At 41.9% G+C, this 20,884-nt stretch overlaps 1 protein-coding gene across 4 annotated transcripts in view; it reads left to right on the forward strand.

Annotated features, from left to right (window-relative positions):
- Nucleotides 1-20,884, forward strand: part of IGSF9 (immunoglobulin superfamily member 9) — a 192,262-nt gene continuing 171,378 nt past the window's right edge. For 3 of the 4 annotated variants that reach the window (XM_068253553.1, XM_068253555.1, XM_068253554.1), the window contains exon 1: nucleotides 513-603. Coding sequence is in view for 1 of the 4 variants with exons in the window: in XM_068253556.1 (XP_068109657.1) it covers nucleotides 513-603 (91 nt within the window). In the remaining 3 variants the exon portion in view is untranslated. Of the gene's footprint in view, nucleotides 604-20,884 lie in introns of all 4 variants that reach the window. The other variant, XM_068253556.1, reaches the window with a different exon arrangement.

Consider the following 20,884-nt stretch of genomic DNA (forward strand, 5'->3'; position numbering starts at 1 on the left):
GCTTGATTGAAAGAGTGGGCGGACCAAAGCATCATGGGGCCCTCCTACTATTATGTTTGCAAGTTGCAGGCTGGCAGAGACTTAGAAAGGAGGGAGAAGGGGGGAATTCAGGGGAGAGAGACAGACACACATAACACAGAAGCCTGGGAGAGTGTCAGCTTCTGTGCCAAGCATTGCACAACCCTTCTCTTGGATACAAGGTGGGCACTGCATTTTAAGGAGCAGGGAGGTGCCACATGTGCCAGTGGGCATCATTCCTAGATGGATCAGCAAGCCCAGCAACCAAGCAGATAGGACTGGTGAACATTATTGGGGTGCACCCACGGGAGTTTTTGGAGGAGGGAGATATTGGCAGGGCTTTCCAGGATACCCAGGTTGGCGTGGCAACTCCCTGGTGCTAACAGGCATCGCCGCCGGTGCCCTTTCATGCTGGCAACAGGTATTGGGTGGACCTCTGACTAAGGGGGTAACCAGATGTATACCCTTTGATAGCCTGGACACTGTACAACTGCATGGTAGGAGACCCTCCTCCCACCTGGACCCGATCCCTTCTCCCCCGCCCATGTTTGGCATCCTGGACATCAACTGGGCCCTCACCTCCAGGTAAGCTGATGCTGCCCTGTTACGTTGTGTACTCCCTATCTTTAACCCTTGGGTGGGCACAGACACACACACATGTCATGTGGTAGCTGGCTGGCAACAGAACCCTGACTTGTTGATTTTTAGCTGAGATGTACAAATTCAGTGATATTTAAGTATTTTTTTTACCTTTGCTTATTCCAGGTTTGCATCTGCTTTGTGTCAGCGCAGACCATTATGATTTTTTTTTCTCTGATGCTGTCATTGGCTTAGTTGTAGTGTCAGGCTTTCACATTGGGTAGCCTCCCAAGCAGTCTGTGGCTGTCTTTCTTTTGTGAAAAGGGATTTATTTATTTTTTTTGTTGGCATTTGTGTAGTCTGCAGGCAGATGGCTTTTTGGTTGTTATGAAAGCTGCCCCCCCATACGAAATGCACTTTCTTCGAACCCTGCTTGACGCAAGATGGTCTTGGGATCTAATCATGGGGTGCGTATGTTGTTGTACCCTAATTTATGTTCCTGAAATGCACTGCAATCAATTATAGCTGGGATTATTTTATCTGAAAATAATTTAAGATTTCTGAAAATCCATTTTGTCAGTACTCTTTATTTTTATTTACACATATCCAACAGCAGACCATTTGTTGTAACAAGTAGTTAACTTTCAGCATTTCTATGAATGATGTCTTCATTAAAAGAGGGAGTAGTCAACAGAGCTAGCAATCTAACATGGGGCATGCATGTCAAGGTCACAGACGAAAAAGGAGAGAACAGGTGACATGCAGAATTATGGGGGGACTTGGGGACGCAGTTTACAGCAACGGACAAAGGATGGTGGTCGTTACCTTGTCTTAGACTGATAGCCAGTTGCATTGTGGGCCAGTGAACACCCTGTTTAGCAGTACAGGCAGTAAAATGGTAATTTTTTATTATTCTTCACTGCAATTAGTCACTAGGGCCATCCTGAGACTAAGTGGGAAGGGGGGGGGGGGGTCATTTACGATCGAGGGTCTATTATGGGGATAAGCGACTGGTGATTGCAGCGACGTAATCAGGGTAACAAAGGTATAATCAGGGTAACAATGTACCCCCTAGAAAATGCTTGTTGTCAAGGCCTTTCTCTCTAGCGTGCCACAATAAAACTATTTTAAACAGGATTTCCTTGCCAAGCTCGGATTTAAATCCCCAGGCCTCACTTTGTCTCTAATGGGATTTTGTCTAGCCTTCGGGCGATGGGGTGTAGCGCGCTTTTCCGCTCCCCTTTGTAAAAAACGGAGCGTGTAGACAAAACAATTTGAGGAGAATGGCTTTTCTGCACAACCTGCTACTGGGTTTGGCAAGGAAGGGCCTGGCTGATACTCTTGGCCATCCACCGGCGGGCGGCCTTTTAAATCCAAACGTCACCTAGCAGGTTTGGCGTTCACGCCTTTTGAGACTGAATCCAAAATCTGGTCTTTATTGGGGTGGCTTGGGTGATGATGTAGAGTTGACTGCCCAGCACTGGTGGGGTTAATACTCATGCATACGTATTTAAATTATACTGACACTAGGAAATAAAAGAATACGTAGGAGCCCCCTCCTCACGTGAGGCTGACCTGTCCCACCCAGTTCGATTGTCGCCCAGTTACACTGCAGTCCCCTCTTGATATGCTATTGCCTGTTTACATCCAGGGTACATGCCAGGCTTTTGAAAACAAAAATATTAAGACATTGTCTTAATAAAGTTGATTGCTACCTTTGACAGGCCCAGAAGGTAGAGAAAAAAGTGTTTTGCATTAGACGCTTCTACGAAGCTTTATTAAGCTGAAATGTATATTAGTACAAAACTTTTTTTTTACTAGTAATTTATTCAAACCTTATTTATATTAGTCCTGGTTGCAGAGTATATTTTCCAAATGTAGTGCTTTTTCCTCTTTTTCCTTTTTTTTTTTTTTCCTCCTTTTTTTTTTTTCTTCTTTTTTTGTGTGGCTTTGCTATAATTTGACATATTTTTATCTTTTCTGCTTTCAGTAGTTTTTTCTTCCTGTAAACTTGTCTGGTGCATAATGAAAGGTCATCCTCACGAGGATTTAACCTCTGACCCTTACGAAGTCATTACCTCTGAAGTTCTAGTCATGTGATTTGTCCTGCCTTTTCTGACAAAGCTGTAACTTGCTCTTCAAGCAATGACTTAGCTTAAAATATGCTTTGCACATGATTTTCAATATATTTATTTTCAAGGTTGGAATCTTTAGGGGATGATTTATATAGTGGACAAAATGAAGGGTATGATTTCCTACAAATTTCACTTGAATCGACTCAGATTAGTGAAAGGGTGAAATCTGGTTGCCAGGAGTTGTAGAATTGTGTACATCATTGTTTACACTGCACTAAACTGGAGTATTTTATGGTATCCCTTTTTGGTCCATACCCACAGCAAGATTTGTTGAACAATCATTCCATCCGACATTGTGTAACTTTCTTGAATGAAAAGCGGTAAACAATCAAAATGGTAACACTGGTTACAGATGGCCGATGTAGGACGATGCACGTGCATTTTGAAAGACCATCCTGACAGATCGGATTGTCTCGTTCAATGTCCCCGTTTGTATAGATATTTAAACTATCTTTCTGCAAAAGTCTGCAGAGCTTCCCCCTGCATCTTTCGTTTAACGATCCTGTCGTTAGTAGTCTTCTTGCCGCCTATTACTATTGTCCACATCCTATCAGTAACATTTTGTAGCAGAAATCTTCTTCATCTGCAGTTTTCCAGTGATTCAGTCTTGCAGTCCATACCTAGCTGAACTGTGTAGGCTAAAGGCACCTAATAATGATGCAATCTTGATTGTACAATCTGGCTGGATAGTGTAATGGTTAAGGGCTCTGCCTCTGACACCGGAGACCAGGGTTCGAATCTCGGCTCTGCCTCTTTTCTGCCAGCACCTATTCAGTAGGAGACCTTAGGCAAGTCTCCCTAACACTGCTACTGCCTATAGAACGTGTCCAAGTAGCTGCAGCTCTGGCGCTTTGAGTCCGCCAGGAGAAAAGAGCAATATAAATGTTATTTGTCTTGTTTACAACTTCTATGTAATATGAGGTAGTGCCTAAATTATCTATTCAAAGTATATTCACTCTGTTTACCCTTCTACTACCTAGCTTCTACTACAAAGATTAGGTAAGATTGCACAATCAAGATTGTATCATTAGTGGGTACTTTTACCCATAGTTCGTTTATTGGTCCACAACCAATGTAGTAGAGTAGAAAGAATAGATTTTTAACTCGAATGTTTTGATTTCATCTGATCATGTCCAAAATGATGATTCTGCCACACACCTGCCATGTCTCATTTCAGCTAGATCATTGATTAAAAATGATTAGTTAAAAAGCATTGAACAAGATCAATCCTAAAAACATATAGATAAGTTAATTTGCTTCCCCTTAAATTTTGTCCTTCACTAATGGACATATGACTATGGTAGGGATTAGATTGTGAGTTCCTCCTAGGGATGGATAGTGACAAGATTACCGGTAGATACTTTGCAAAGCGCTGCAGAAGATGTCAGCACTGTATAAATACAAAAAAATATATATTATTATCCCACATGCTACTGAACTTAATTGTAAACAATAATTGAATACATGGATGTGTTACTGTCACAGCTGAAAAGTGATTGTAAAGGCAGCCTATACAGGTTGCAATTCTTTAAGAGAAAGGGGGACATTCTTTATATCCTGCACTTTGGAAAAGTTGATAGCATCTAAACCAGGGGTCAGGAACCTTTTTGGCTGAGAGAGCCATAAACGCCACATATTTTAAAATTTATTTCCGTAAGAGCCATACAATATGTTTCAAACTGGGACAGTGCGCATATGCAGCAGAGGGCTCACGCCCCTATTGCCATGGGGATGTGTATACAGTTAATTTGGCGGGCAGACACGTCTTCAGCTTCTCTTGGGTTTCAGCAACATCAGCAATTTCACATAGAGCCATTATTGGAGAAATACCGACTAACAGCTTGTACAATTAGCTAGCTGACTTGGGGATTGATTCACTTTGTAGGTTGAGATCCCTGCACTTTGGCCCAATAAGCTGCTTGTCAAGTGACAGGTAGCCTATTGGGCCAATCAAAGTGCGGGGATCTCGTCCTGCCAAGTCACTGGACCTGACAGGGTCCAGGATGTGACAATTGGAGCGGCCGTCAGTTTTTGGGGAAGCCCCAGTAAGTAGTGCATGCTACAGCAGTAGTATGCCTACTTTTGAAAATCTTACTTGCGCTGTCACACTAAGCGGCGCTGCTTGAGCAGTGTAGCTTAGTGAATCAACCCCTAGTCGTGAGCCAGATGTCGCCATCAAAAGAGCAGTGTTCTCCCCAGGCTCTTTTAGCCGGGTGCTCCACCTGGCTAGATTTTGTGACCACCCGGCTGTCATCAGCTCACCTCACCACCTCCTATGCTGTAAGCAGAGTTGCCCTGCATTTTCATCTCATCCTACCCGGCTGCTTTTTCATGCCACCCGGCTGGAAAAAAATTCTGGGGAGAACACTGAAGAGCCACATCTGGCTCCCGAGCCATGGGTTCCCTACCCCTGATCTAAACAAAACCATTACAAAACTAAACACTGCAGCAGTCGTGAAAGGATCTGATGTAAAATGGGAATTCTCACCATTGAACTAGTGTTTAGTGTCATAAATATTGTAGGTATCGAATCCACAGGCTCTTTTTTTCTTTGTTTGTTCTTTAGCTTGTTTGGAGTATATGATACTTTGAAACCAATGATGTATCTCTGAAAATAATAGGACCCAGGGCAAAACTATGTAAGGTTAGCACAGGATCCCCATACCTCTGTGCACTGTCTGTTCCTCTTCTCATTCCCCCTGGTCCCTGTAATCACTTCACAAATTTCTCCTATCACTCTTCTTCAAAGGGTGGGAATGCGGCGGGAGTGAAAGGTAGCTTTGCTTTGGGGTCATGTACACTTTTAATACAAATAAACAGATTCTGCTATATGTATAAAGCAATATCATCAAATATAAAACTTGCAGGAGACCACTAAATTACACTGTTCAGGTACTCGGTGGGTTAAGACCGCACTCTCTGTGCTCTTCTCAACCGCCACAACTGGCAACACACACTCCTGCTTCACCTTCTTAATCTGAGAACTGCTGTGCTGAGGATGAACAGATTTAGGTACTTCTCCTAGCTGTATATATACTGTATATGGTACCAATGTACTCATACCATGTATATCCAATCTCTCTTAAATGTATGCCTGACCAATAATGCAATTGCAATGCATTATTGATTTTGTTTTCCAATAACTTTGAATTTGTTGTTGTAATAAGTAAAATATTTATTTTAATTTAATTACAGGGATTTAAAGGGTACCTAAAGTGACATGATGAGATAAACATGTGCATAAAATGCCAATCCCACTTAGAACTAGGCTGTGTTCCTTTTCCCCACTGTAGGGGTTAAGAATTCAGAGTTCTCTGCAACAGAACTGTAGTAAATCTCACTGATAACTAATTAGAGATGGAAATCTGTGTGGCTTAAGGTGCCCATCAATATTCTTATTCCATTCCCTGCAATTAATCTGCTGGGAATCAATTCCCCAAAATGTCAGATCGTTTGAGTTTTGATCCATTTTAACCAAAAATCGATTGAAGGTGTTGAATGGACAGGACGGAAAAATGTAGGTTTATTGGGTGCATTTCACTCCATTAAACAGTGCAATGCTACGGTTCAAACAATTTTCAATAGATTCCTTGCTAGAATATATTGAAAAATGATGTGCAGTGTGTGGTAGGAATATATTCCTTCTGAATCGATTCTCTTCAGAAAGGAATTGATCGTTTTGGAACATTGGTTAAAAATCTATGTGTATGACTAGCTTAATTAAGAAACACGACTGAGTGCAAGGTACAAAAAAGCTACCTGCAGCAGCCAATACTTAAAACCTGAGTTTAAACCTTTTAAACCAAAATACAACTATGGAATTGCAGGAAAGTAATTTATGATTAGTACTATAGATACAATTGTTTATTTTATCAGTTTATTTTCACTTCATGTTTGCTTTTATACAGCTTGCCCCCTCCCCGCAACGTGTTGCTTGCCTGAGTGTCTTGTGTAGTAGCAGATCACCCACAGCAGCACAGCAGTTGAGCTTTTGTTTGTAATGGCTCAGATTTCCTCAGCTATGCTTAGATGGTGGGACTATGAATGGCAACCTATGCACTCTACTTCCCAGCTTTAACTGTTGTAGGGCCCCACCCCTTTTATTACATTCCCCTAAGTGTAAAGATGAATGGTAGAAGCAGTAGAGTGTTGTACCGTCCTGATTCAAAACTCCTTGCTTGTAAAGATGAATGGAAAACTCTCAGAGGAAAGAGAATTGCACCCACTGGCTGCATCACCCATGTGGGACTGGGAACAGGACTGCAAGGATTTCACTTCCTGAGTCTGTAAACTTCCATAAAAATACCTTGCAGGTATGGGCTCTTTTACAGGAACAGATGACTTTACTGCTTTTCAGCTGCTCCTGTTTCCGTGCAGGGCACTTGCAGTTGGCTGCAAGAGTCCAGCTCTTGCAGCAACCACTGCATTGTGCACTACATGCAGCTTGTTTTTTACCGCAGCACGTGGCAACCGCTGACATGTATGTGGTACAGATGCTCTTATTTGGTTGCATTGTTTAGCAGTCGAAGGGCGCTTGACCCTGGCAGTCGGCTTAACACTCCGCCTTCCTGTGAAAGTGCCCTAAGTGAAGTGCTAACCTCTTTTGAAATGTAGTCCCAATGTCAGTTTGGAGTAGACTGTGTCAGTAATTTTCCGGAAAAAAAAAATCACAATGAAAACAGTCCTTGAAGTAACTCCAACAGAAATGCTGGCCCTATTTCTGTGATATCAAAGGAATTGAGCATCATTTTCCAATAGGGTCCTGATCATGGCACTGTACTGCATTTAAAAATTGCCTGTAGTTCTTATCATTAAGTTCCACAATTATTTCCTGAAAGCTTGAAAACAATTGTTTATCCAGCTGTGGGTTGTGAATAAATATTTAATTTTCCATTGTTCCATCAGACGCTGCTTTTAGTTATGGATACCTTTCTCTTTAAAATAATGTTTCATACAACAATTGAAAAAGTACCAAAAGTAGTAGAAAAAAGTGCTATCACAATTATTTGTGTTTTTTTTAAAGGACAACTGAAGTGAGAGGAATATGGAAGGTGCCATATTGATTTCCTTTTAAGAAATACCAGTTGCCTGACAGTCCTGCTGATCCTCTGCCTCTAATACTTTCAGTCATAGCCCCTGAACAAGCATGCAGCAGACCAGGTGTTTCTGACATTATTGTCAGATCTGACAGATTAGCTGCATGCTTGTTTCTGGTGTGATTCAGACACTACTTCAGCCAAATAGATCAGCAGGGCTGCCAGGTAACTGGTATTGTTTAACAGGAATTAAACATGGCAGCCTCCATAGTCTTCTCACTTCAGTTGTCCTTTAAGCCACAAGGAAGAAAGAAAATACAGTGAATACTTTTGATAGTACTTTTACTCATACTTTTGATATTTTTTCAATTGCACAGTGCTGAAAAGTTATTTTAATCAGAAGATCTACCTCCCTAGCGGTAAGCCCGACCTCAGGTCGGGCTACGTGCGCAGGAGGATTTCTCAGGCCCTGCTGGGCCGATTTGCATAATTTTTTTTTGTACATGCATCTAGCACTTTGCTAGCTGCATGTACTTCCCGATCGCCGCCGCTCTGCGCCGATTCGCCGCCATCTGTCGCGCCCCTCCAGACACCTTGCGCAGCCTGGCCTATCAGCACCAGGCAGCGCTGAGGGGTGGATCGGGACTCCCGATGACGTCACGACGTCCATGGCGACCGGGGTAGCCCAGCAGAAAATCCCGTTCTGAACGGGATTTCCTGCTTCCGCTGATCGCCGGAGGTGATCGGAGAGGGTGGGGGGGATGCCGCTGCTCAGCGGCTATCCGCTACATGATTTAAAAATAAATAAATAAATAGTGCTGCGCTGCCCCCTGGCGGTTCTCATTGACCGCCAGGGAGGTTAAAAATTATCTCCTAGGAGAAAACTTAGGTGAAAACGTGAATTGCATATGGGCCCATGTGCGGTGCTGTCAGTTATGACCCCACACTGGCCCTTATTTAATTCACTTTTTCTCTTAGGTGATATTTTCATTCCTTATCAATAAAATGCCCTTTAAAGGGTACCTCATGCTGACTGGTCCCTTGCTGCCCTCCTCTGCCACCGGGATCTTCCGCTTGTCGGCCCACTAATCTCGCAAGTTGGTGCTAGTCGGCACAGTCCAGCAACACGCGCTCCCCCATCCCTCGGGATAATTTTGACAGTACTTTTCTCCTACTCTTTGGTACTTTCTCAATTGCAGAGTGCTAAAAAGTTGTTTTAAACAGGAGATGAAAAATTATCTCCTAGGAGAAAACTGAAGAAAAAAAAAAGTGAATTGGATCGGGCCCATTGTGCATGATCTGTATGGTAACAGGAAAGTCCCTTGACTTCCATGCTACTATTCACAGCACAGATATCTTTCCCATGTGCTGCAATGTAACACATCCATGAACAGTTTTTTGCATGGCGCATGCGATTTCCTGTCAGGTTGTATTGTGTTGGACTGATTGTATTGTGTTGCACATTACAGTGCTGCCCACACTGTAATGTGCCCCTCCACACCATGTTGGATGAGTGACTAGTTGTAAACAAGTTTTCTCTTTATTAGCTGTTGTATTTTTTAGTTTTTTTAGTTTTATGACCCTAGCTTGTTTTGGGAACCACACCCTGGCTTTTGAGGGTCACCAGGAGGAGGCAAGAGAAAGGGTGTGAACATTGGGGGTTTCCCATCAAAGTTTTGCTAGGGCGCCCTATGAGTTGTAGTTACGCCCCTGGTAGGTATATGATGCATATATTTACACGTGTGTGTGTGTTTTAGGTGATGAAGGACTTTGTGCCAGTGCTGCTTTTTTAGCCTTGATCTGACACATGGAGACATTTATAAAAATAAATATATATATAAATAAAGTAGGTATGCTAACAGTCAGGTCACATGCCATAGACGAAGCATGCTGTTGAGCTATGTACAGGGATGTGAAGGACAAATTGGTAGTGTCACATGGCATCTTTAACATGTTCTAACACCATTGACTGTGTCACAACTGTGTGCATTTGTAATTGTAGGGATTGGCTTGGTATTCCATTGCAGGTTTATTACAGAAGCTGAATAATATGGTAAACCTGAATGCACCATGGTATTCATTATACCTGTGCAACCACCAATCCAACTTAATTTTTAAACTCTTCTTTAGGGATGCCTTTGGAGGAGGCGTGGCTTGCTGGTTGTACAGCTGTTAGCTCCTGGAGAAGTGCACCATAGTAGAGGCCTGCAGCGGGTCGGGTACCCGCGGGTAACCCGAAATGCGAGTCGGGTTCGGGTACCCGAAATGATTTAACATGCCGGTCGGGTGCGGGTAGCGATTTGCGGGTGCAGGTAGGGTTGCGGGTAGCGGTCTGCGGGTGCGAGTCGCGGGTAGTGAAAGCAAGCATGTTAATTCTGACTGTGTGTTTTGCTTACTTTACTTCAAATGTTACTTTAAAGAGACACTGAAGCGAAAAAAAAAAATGATATAGTGAATTGGTTGTGTGAATAATTACTAGAAGATTAGCAGCAAAGAAAATATTCTCATACTTTTATTTTCAGGTATATAGTGTTTTTTCTAACATTGCATCATTCTATAATATGTGCAGATTACACAACACTCAGCATTCAAAATGAGTCTTTCAGAGCAGTCTTTGAAGTAATGACCTCTCCTCTAGCAGGTGAAAAGTAAATAGTCCAGGAACAGTTGAGATAATAAAAGTCAGATAACAGCCCTCTCCAAGACTAACTGAAGGCCCATACACACGTCGGATTTGCGCGAACGACGGGTCGTTTGAACATTCCGTCGTTCGCACGTTTCCGCATGAAATCTGGCGTGTGTACAGACTATCGTTCGGGAGATAAGACTGGTTACCAACGATCCGCCGGGCGGATCGCTGGCAACCAGTCTTATCTCCCGAACGATAGTCTGTACACACGCCGGATTTCATGCGGAAACGTGCGAACGACGGAACGTTCAAACGACCCGTCGTTCGCGCAAATCCGCCGTGTGTATGGGCCTTAAGTCAGAAAGCTTAATGCCTTGTTTGCATAGAGATAACAACTGGAGTTTCTCAACTCTTCCTGTACTGGAAACAATTATACTGATGTATCTGATCTTAAAGTGAACCTCCGGACTAAAAAGCTACTCAGCAGCACTGAAAAGGCTTGGTGTTTCTTTAACAGTTTCACAGCATCAGAACTTTGTTTTTCTTACCCAAGCCTCATTTTTAGCTGCATTTTTATCTAAGCTCCACCCATCAAAGAAAAAAAGCCCGGGCTTTTTTTCCCTGATACTGTGCAGAGCATGATGGGATTTCCTATGTTGTTGTTCACGTTGCCTAGCAACTGGGAGAGGTGCTCAGGACAGTTGGAACTGTGTCTCATGCTCCCTGTCACCTCCTTTCAACCAAAAAGATGGCTGCTATCATGAAATTAAACATTTGCCTGTTCTTTTAAAACAGTGTGGGTAAGAGATTATATTACCCATCTATTTTAATTAACATAACTAATGTAACTTAATGACAGTATGTTTGTTTAGGCTGGAGTTCCTCTTTAATGTTTTATTTCTTAGCTGTGCTACACATACAAATCATAATATCATCATTTTTTTTTCGCTTCAGTGTCTCTTTAAATGTGCACTTTCAAGAAAATGTAAAAAAGCGGGTAGCGGGTCAGGTAGCGGGCCTGCGGGTCGCGGGTTGGGTGCGGGTAGCGGTTCTGCTGGTGCGGGCCGGGTTGCGGGTATCAAATTAACGAGAAAGCGGGTCGCGGTGCGGGTCGTGGGCGCGGGTATGAAAATGTGGACCCGCGCAGGCCTCTACACCATAGTACTGCCAGAAAACCATCTGTCTGAATAGACAAAAATAGGGATGACAGGCCGAAAACCCAATATAGTGTAGTATGTACGTCAATAGGTAGCATTGATTATCAAAAAGAATAATACTCACAAGCAACCACAAAGGCAACTGTATAGGCAAGTGGGGAGATTAGACCTGACTCCACTCAGGTTACGAAGTCGCTATCTGTAGTATAGGAAGAAGGAATACACCCCTCCACCAAGGATAGATATCATCATTATTATTATTTAGTATTTATATAGCGCCGACATATTACGCAGCGCTGTACAGTGTATATATATATATATATATATATCTTGTCACTAACTGTCCCTCAAAGGAGCTCACAATCTAATCCCTACCATTGCCATATGTCTATATTATGTAGTGTAAGTACTGCAGTCTAGGGTAATTTTTTTAGAGGTAGCCAATTAACTTATCTGTATGTTTTTGGAATGTGGGAGGAAACCGGAGTGCCCGGAGAAAACCCACGCAGACACGGAGAGAACATACAAACTCTTTGTAGATAGTGCCCTGGCTGGGATTCGAACCAGGGACCCAGCGCTGCAAGGCGAGAGAGCTAACCACTACGCCACCGTGCTGCATTGGTTAAATGTTCAAAGACACAGAGGTGCCAACATAGGATACAATACACTACAATCTGATTAAAAGGGAGTTGGTGACTCAATCAGTCTAGTTTCATACACAACTTTTTTTCACATTTGAAAATTTACATTTTTTTTATTGTGAAAATACAATTTGTTTGAATAGGTCCTTACAGTTTCATCACACAAAGGGTTATGTTTAGGCGAGGTCTCAGGTAAGGTTTGACAGTAGTGGTTAGGAAGAGGTTAAACTCTTCCTGTTCAGTGGAGGACTTTTATAAATGTAATAAGTAAAAAGAAACAAAAGCCCACATATCACACCAAATACAGTATAAAAGATAAGGAAGGTAAACAATCAAAAAAGAAAGCTCTCCCCCAGCACTCTGCAGCACAACAAAAATGACAAAAGTATTATGTGCAAAGGCATGTCAATAAATCATGATAAATAAACAGTTAATAAAGGGTTAATCAATTGACCTCTTGTTAAAAAACACTTGAGGTGCGTACACACATGCGACTATAGTCGTTTGTAACGATCGTTCCCCGATCTTTACCAACGACGATCGTTACAAAAAACGAACCACCGACTATTAAGGCAAACGACAAACGAGCCAAATCGTTACAAAAGAAAGTTCTGTCTCGGCGGATTTTAAAGAACGACGATCGTTTGCAAAAGTAGTACATCGTTGGAAACGGTCGTTCGTACTAGGCTTGACATGCGCATTTCACTATTTCTCTGTGAAACTTCTCATTTTTATGCGCAAGCGCAATAGTTGCTTTACGTGATGTAACGTTCGTTCTAACGATCAGATCGTTACACACCTTTTAAAACTATCTTTACTTAGGTCGTTCTTTCATCAATTAAAAGTTCGTTCGTCGTTCTCAACGAACGATCGTTGTCGCATGTGTGTACGTAGCACTGGGCTTGCTTAATCATTTTAGTTTTCAATTACAGCCCAGGATGGGAATGTGCAAGTATGAATCAGTTTGGTTCATACTATTATTATGTAGTATTTATATAGCTCTATGTCCACTCTACCCAACGTTGTACTGCAGAGGACATCAGTAGAAAGGGACTCTGTGTTCCTATGGCTCTTTTGAAAGTAAAATCGGCAAGTACTGTTTATTATAATCATATTCAATGGTAAAGTTTATTCTCTATGTTTCAAAGCCATTCCAGGCCCCTTTCTCAAGACATGAATAGTACTAGGTTAAAGTAACACCCTGTAAACAGAAATCATTTGCATCTTAGGCTCGGGCCATACTGGGATCAGATTGCAAATGACCATCCGGAGGGGACAGTGCAAGATCCAATGGTCCGTTGTGGTACCTGGAAAGATTTTGTTTTCACACACTAAGGGCCCTTTTACACTTTATGCGTTGATATGCATTAGTGTGCTTTAGTATGCGTTATTACAGGTTGCTCAAACCTTGTAGGAATTGTTAAACAGGCAGAGAGAAGTTAGAGGTTGGCACTACAGTGTGGCATGACATATATGACAGGTTGGTTTGAGTTTTTTTCCATAGCAGTGCATTGAGAAAAAACGCCTTGCAGTTTAATGCAGTAAATAGCCGGGCGTTTTTCTCTGAGGGGAGGTGAGGTCAAGTGGTGTAGTGATGAGGGGTCTTTGGGGTGGCTTCGTGGGAAAAGACTCCGGAGGTAAATATAATATTTCATTACAGCTGCGCTGACATATTTTTTTTTTTCTTGTATAGAGGTGCTCTTTAGATGAGAAACTGACTTACGTGTAGATGCACCTTTGGAGGACTAGGAAAAAGCCTGGAAAACTATTCCAGGGTTGTTTCTGAAGCTTGATATAACAGAGTCAGCCTATAAAGTCCTGTTACGGTGGTATTGAGTCTCAGCTAAATGTAAAGTGTATCTGAGATGAGGGGGATCAAAAGATTTACACATACCTGAAGCTTTCTCTAGCTCCCTCCATGGAGATAGCTTCCTCATGGATTCTCCTGTAGCAGCCCCATTCTCTGCGACCAGTCTACACAGGCGCAGTGCGGCCAAGCGTTCTCCCCCATCTTGCTCCAATGGCTGGGAGCGTTCTGCGCTTGCGCAGTAGTCCTGGCGAGGGAAACAAGGTGGGTGCGCACGGTGGGGTGGGAGCTGCTGGGCTATGCTTCCGCAGTACATCTGATTGGCCGTAGAGAACGGAGCTGATATGGGTGAATCCAGGAGGCTTTAGACCGTTGCGAGGGAGTGATCTGCATTTAGGGGGCTAGAGGAAGCCCCAATTATGTATAAAACTTTTGTTCCCCCTCATCTCACAAGCACATTCCTGGGGACGGCTCTGGTTCATGCTTCAGCGGTTGTGGGGTTAAAGTGAACCTTAAGCCAGAAAAAAAAATGAGTTTTACTCACCTGGGGCTTCTACCAGCCCCCTGCAGCCGTCCCGTGCCCTCGCAGCCACTCACTAATCCTCTGTTCCCCTGCTGACAGCTAGTTTCGTTTTTGCCGACAGGCCCGTCAGGACTGGCCACGCGTATCTTTTTCCGCATTCCCGACTGTAATTAGCGCTATTGCAGACAAAAATACACGTTGCCACATTACCTACGCGTAGATATGCGGCAACGCGTATTTTTGTACGCGTTGCGGTCCGCAATAGCGCTAATTACAGTCGGGAATGCGGAAAAAGATACGCGTGGCCAGTCTTGACGGGCCTGTCGGCAAAAATGAAACTAGCTGGCAGCAGTGGACCAGAGGATGAGTGAGTGGCTGCAAGGGCAGGACTGCTGCAGGGGGCTGGGAGAAGCCCCAGGTGAGTAAAACTCATTTTTTTTTTCTGGCTTAAGGTTCACTTTAAAGGAGATATTATGCACATTTTCTGGTCATGTAAAATATTTGGAATTTGGAAAGGGGCTTTTCATTTCAGACAGCTACACCCCTGACATAACATGTCCGGTCCATTTTTTTTTTTTTGTCCGATCCACTTTTTATTCTTTTTTTTTTTTTTTTTTTTTTTTTATAAAGACACAGTATTTAGAAAAAGGTGATTGAAAAGTTGAAAAATATAATGATTTCTTATTGTTTAGTCACATTTTTAGTATCTACGGTACTTGCGGCTCCCTACTTATAGCGCAAAGAGGAGCTTCTCTGTTTTAAGGTGGCCAACACATCTGTTTAATAAAAGAATTTTTCTGGCTGTAACATTTCAAAATTATGACCAATGTACCACACACATATGTTAAATGTTTCCCCAATTATGATAAAAATGATTGGAAACTCTGAGAAAATTGCTAGGGTGTGTATAGTAATAAATTGACAATCTAACACACCATACAATCTTTAGAAAAATTTAAGAAAAATTTCAAGCATTCTAAATCAATAAAATCGAGAAAAAAAATGGGAAATCTGATTTCGGATTTTTCAGTCGAACGAAAAAAAAAAAGTTTTCGATTTTTTTTTTTTTTTTTTTTTTTTTTTTTTTTTTTTTTTTCGGGAGATCCGATCATATTTATTGAAATGCCGTAAAATCGGATCATTTTATTGTATCGTGTGTGGCCGCCTTTACTCCTGTGTACGCGAAGGTAGTCAGGCAGAATGCTTGTGGTGAGATTGTGTCAGCTCATCCAGTCACTGCTCTTGTCTGTGCCTGCCTTTACACTGGTCAGATACAGTATATACCAGTTTTGCTGTTCCCAGGACTTCACAACACATCACATCCTGTGAGCAAGGTCAAAAGTAAACCACCCATGAACAATTACAACCCGTGGGGGCGAGTAGACTAATAAAGGGCACCTACTGTGCAATATGAGACTTTGCCCTACCTTAAACTTCCACCTAAATGTGTACTCAGGGCAGACTTTCTGCAAACAGAGCTGGAGAGCTCTCTTTACAGGACTTAAAGAGAATCTGTATTGTTAAAATCGCACAAAAGTAAACATACCAGTGCGTTAGGGGACATCTCCTATTACCCTCTGTCACAATTTCGCCGCTCCTCGCCGCATTAAAAGTGGTTAAAAACAGTTTTAAAAAGTTTGTTTATAAACAAACAAAATGGCCACCAAAACAGAAAGTAGGTTGATGTACAGTATGTCCACACATAGAAAATACATCCATACACAAGCAGGCTGTATACAGCCTTCCTTTTGAATCTCAAGAGATCATTTGTGTGTTTCTTTCCCCCTGCATCTCTCATGCACTGAAGTTTCAGGCTTTTCTTTTCTTCCTGCAAACAGCTTTGCCCTTGTCTGAATTTCCTCAGTATGTGAAAGCCCAGCCAGCTCAGAGGAGGATTTATCCAGCTTGTAAAAGATAAGAGAGAAGAGAGAACTGCTCTAATCTAAATATCACACAGGCAGTGTGCAGAGAGGGGCCTGAAAGGGGGAGTTCATAGCAGAACCACAACACTGAAGAACTTGGCAGCCTTCCAGACACAGGCTGACAAGTCTGACAAGAGAGAGATAAGTTGATTTATTACAGAGACTGTGATAGTAGAAAGTGCTGCAGTAAGCCAGAACACATTAGAATAGCTTTTGGAACTTGTAGGATGATAAAAAACAGGATGCAATTTTTGTTACGGAGTCTCTTTAAGCCCCATCTACACGATACGATTCTTTATACGATTCGATTACGATTCTATTTACGATCCGATTAAATCCAACATGTTCGATCAGGATTCGATTCAATTCGATTTGCCATTGTTTTGCAATGGCAAATCGAATTGAATTGAATCGAATCCTTATCGGACATGTTGGATTTAATCGGATCGTAAATAGAATCGTAATCGAATCGTATAAAGAATCGTATCGTGTAGATGGGGCTTAAAATTTGGGGCAATCTTGCCTTTTGGCTGAGGCTTGCAACATTGTTTTACAATATGCAGCTCCTCCCCTGTCATTTTTTGACACTCCTGGGGTACACTGGGCTTGTTCGGATCATCCTGCAGACTGTACATATTCTTCCACCTCCGGGCCAAATATTTCTCATTTACAATCTACACGGTAGTTATTTTTTGAAGGGATGGGTGTTACTCTACCAATGCTGTTGTATATGCAGCACTTTATTTACAATTTTTTGAGTGATTGTAATGTTAAAACACTGTGAATCGTGATCACTCAAAAATCACGAAATTGTACAGTGAAAGATATGCAAAAATACACGAAAAAAAATCACTGCCGCAATACGCTAGCTATCTTGCTAACGTTTTGCGATCCTCGGTGTGAATGAGCAACCTTCTGGTGTCTTGTGTTTCTTCCATGCCTCCCCTTCTAATGGGGAAACTCGTTATATAATGGCCAGCTCACTGACTGGAACTTCCTCTGACTAGGTTATCAGAGACTGTAAAACCAGTCTGGAGCCTTCACAATTGTCATTCTAATCCATGAAAAGGTACTGGAACCCTTTCAATCCTCATCAAGCCCTGATCAGCTTTTTCCAAGTGTACTGTCCTTCAGGACACAGTGAACTGGCAAGATGACTGCACTTTGCAGCCAGTGACAGTTATCCCCTAGTGCAGCTAATAACGGCCTAAACATGTGCTGATGGCCTTTCTGTCCTTTGTACTCATCACCTGAAATCCATGTCTGCTTGTGCTCCTGAGGATTTGAATATATTTTGTAGTCACATAGTTTTACATATTTATATGTCAGGGTCGCATATTTATCACAATATTTTTTTTTTACCTCTTGTTCTTGTTGCATGTAATTTGTTGATACCATTCTTTTAAACACAAAAGGGATAAAGCTAAAATTATTTGCTAGTGTAGTAAGCACTGTAAAAATTGTGACCATAAAGACAGTGTAGGTCCAGCAGGCAGTTGTGCAATCGTCGTCCCTTGGTAACTATGTCCACACCCCATGGTAACAAACAAACATAATTACCCATTAAGAAAAATAATGGCAACCTCCAATAACTGCAGAAGTATAAGGAAGCACAATAGGTAGTAAAAATTATTTGCAAATTTGATAGTTTTGTGTTTTTTTTCTTACTAACCGTAAGGTGGTATTATAAAATGTCCCCTCTGTTCCAATAGATTAGCTACACTGTTATAAATTGTATGATCAAACTTAAAAGATTCATCATTTTTACTTCATTTTTCTAATGGAAACCTTATCTATCACTGAGCTTTATGATTCTCAGCTGTAGCATTGCCCCTTCACACTGCCAGTTCCCTGAAAACAGGAAACAAGACTTGAGGATCTACAAACATAGAAAATAGCAGAAGGTCTGGAAATACCAAAGCTGTGCTACTGTTTGAACTGGATATTACATTAAAGTGCATAATGGCTGCTTCCACTCTAGCTAAATGTGACTGGGTGTACGGGACAGGTGGGCGCAATGATTTTTACACAAACAACATTACTTTGACCCAAAGGCAGGTAGTGTAACTATAGTTAATGAAAAGTTGGGAGGTTTTTAATTGATTTTTATGCAAAACTATAGTACCTTTTTTATGACTTCTGCCATGTACTATTTGTTTTCTGTGCTTCTGGTGTGGAAGTGCCCCTTACACCCTGTCCCTTTTGACAGTCGAGATAATCAGTAATTGCTGCATCTTAGCAGCTTCACAGCTAGGGCCCATACCCACAGCAAAATTTTTCATCCAATTTTTTCCTGACGACTGTTTGTTTCACCCAACATTGCATAACATCGTTTAACGAAAATTCATTAAATGATGTTTAAAGAGAACCAGAGACGAAGCACCCTCATGTATTTTATTACATTTATCAGTGGGAACATGACAGTAAACACCTACCCTGCTTTTAGTTTTATTCTTCTCAGTCTAATCTATCTGTTATCAACTGTGATAAGAATCCACCGACTATTCAGTCGAGGTGTGACCTGGAATCATTATAGCTGAGTCACTCTTCTGTGGAGTGTTTTCAAGCCCAAGCCTTCCCCCTCCTGGCTCAAATTTCATGCTTTACATACTGAGAACTGTTATGACATGGGAGGGGCTGCTGCTGCAGGAAAAATCTCTGTCTAACAGACAAGTGTGGCTGTGTGATCTGTGTGCTCTGTCTGTGCAGCCAGTCATCATTATTATCTACTGTATGCAGTTTCATTACTATGAGAGACACTTCCTACAGGCAGCCACAAAGCATACCAGAATATGAAGTTGAAAAACACAGATGAAAGCCTACAGCAGCCCTGCTTGTCTATAGTCTCATATAGCCTAGACAGCACATCCAGAACACCTTATAACCTGGAAGCAGAAGGAATATGAGCCGGCGGCCATATTGGATATTTCCTGGAGCAATAATGCATAAAAAGCACTCAAAAAGGCACACCAGAGTGGCAAAATTATCGGGTAGAGCATTTATTCTTTACAAGCTATCAACTGATATGTTTATTTTGTGTGAATCGTTCATCTCTGGTTCCCTTTAAAGACTGCTGATGCACCATGACAATCATTTATTTTGAAAGACTGTAATGATGAATCGCATCACAAATGGAAGTCATGCAGAAAAATGATTTTTTTTTCACTAGGTATTTCTGCTTTTTGTGCCAGCAAAACCAAGTAAGCAAAATGATTATAGGCGCACTTGATGAAGAATGCCTATACCATAGCTTTCCTCTAAAAGTGGCTGTAATGGCGCCATCCTTTTCTGATTGATATTCCTTGATTACTATGTTAATGCGCACTAGAGAGCCTAGAGTGTAGTAGTAACTCATCGTTCTGCACTCCAGATAACAGATTTACATTTTATGGCTGGATCACAGTTTGATTGATTTTCCATTGAAATCAGTCAAGTAATTGTAATTATTTTTTATGGCAGTAGATCCAATAAACTTAATTTTGCCTTCTACTTAAGTTAAATATGACAGGGCCTGTCATTACAGACTTTGTTTTAATAAGGATGGATGGGGGGAGGGGGTTAATACTTACCTTTTCTGGTGTCATCCCTCCAGGCAAATGATCGCTCTGCCTCCCTTGGAGAATGAGTCTTGTTGATTTTTTTTTAAATTGCCGCCAAGGCTCTGGCCACCTCCATCTGTGTTGCCACAGCCCACCCTCAGCTTGACAGCTGCTACCTAATTGGTAGATGCCAAACTGGGGGTGGGCTTCAGCAGTCTTTAAAAACATGGCTGTAACTGCACTGTTGAGGATAGGGGTTAGAGTGTCAGATGTGACTCAAAGATGTCAGGACAGGTAGGAATTTAGCCCCGACCTCTCTTCGTCCGTCCTCCTTAAGACAGAACTTGTCATTGACAGTCTCTGTCATTTCACCTTAGGTACGCTTTAAAAATGACATCCAACAGGGACACAGATGAAACAGTAACGCCACGCCAGATGTTCTAATCCATGCTTACTCTTTTCAAAACTAAAAAGAAAGTTTTGCAGTTATTTCCACTTTAAATCCTTGACATTTGCAGAGTTCGACGTGTAAATCCCAATGCACAACATCTGTCTCACATTGCCAGACGTGCTCCGTGCCAGGCCTGCAGACGGACTGTTTGATTTATCATGGGGATAGTAAAGGTCCATCCAACATGGCAAGAGGCACAAAGTACCCAATTTTTTCCAGTCCTGTTTCCAAGAAAAATAGGCTTGTATTTTCTCAGCCCCTGTTCACGAATTCCATTGCAACAATAATTTGTTTTTGGGCTCTGAAGCACAAAGTTAGAACAGTGTGGAGTTTCAGATGTTGCGGCTGATCAAAATAAAATGAAATATTTTTGTTGGAACCTGTAGGAAGGTTGAGGATTTGAAAGTTGACAGTTGTGGCAAGGAACAAAAAGAGACGCCACTTTGA

Source organism: Hyperolius riggenbachi, chromosome 9 (genome assembly GCF_040937935.1).
Source record: "Hyperolius riggenbachi isolate aHypRig1 chromosome 9, aHypRig1.pri, whole genome shotgun sequence".
NCBI lineage: Eukaryota > Metazoa > Chordata > Amphibia > Anura > Hyperoliidae > Hyperolius > Hyperolius riggenbachi.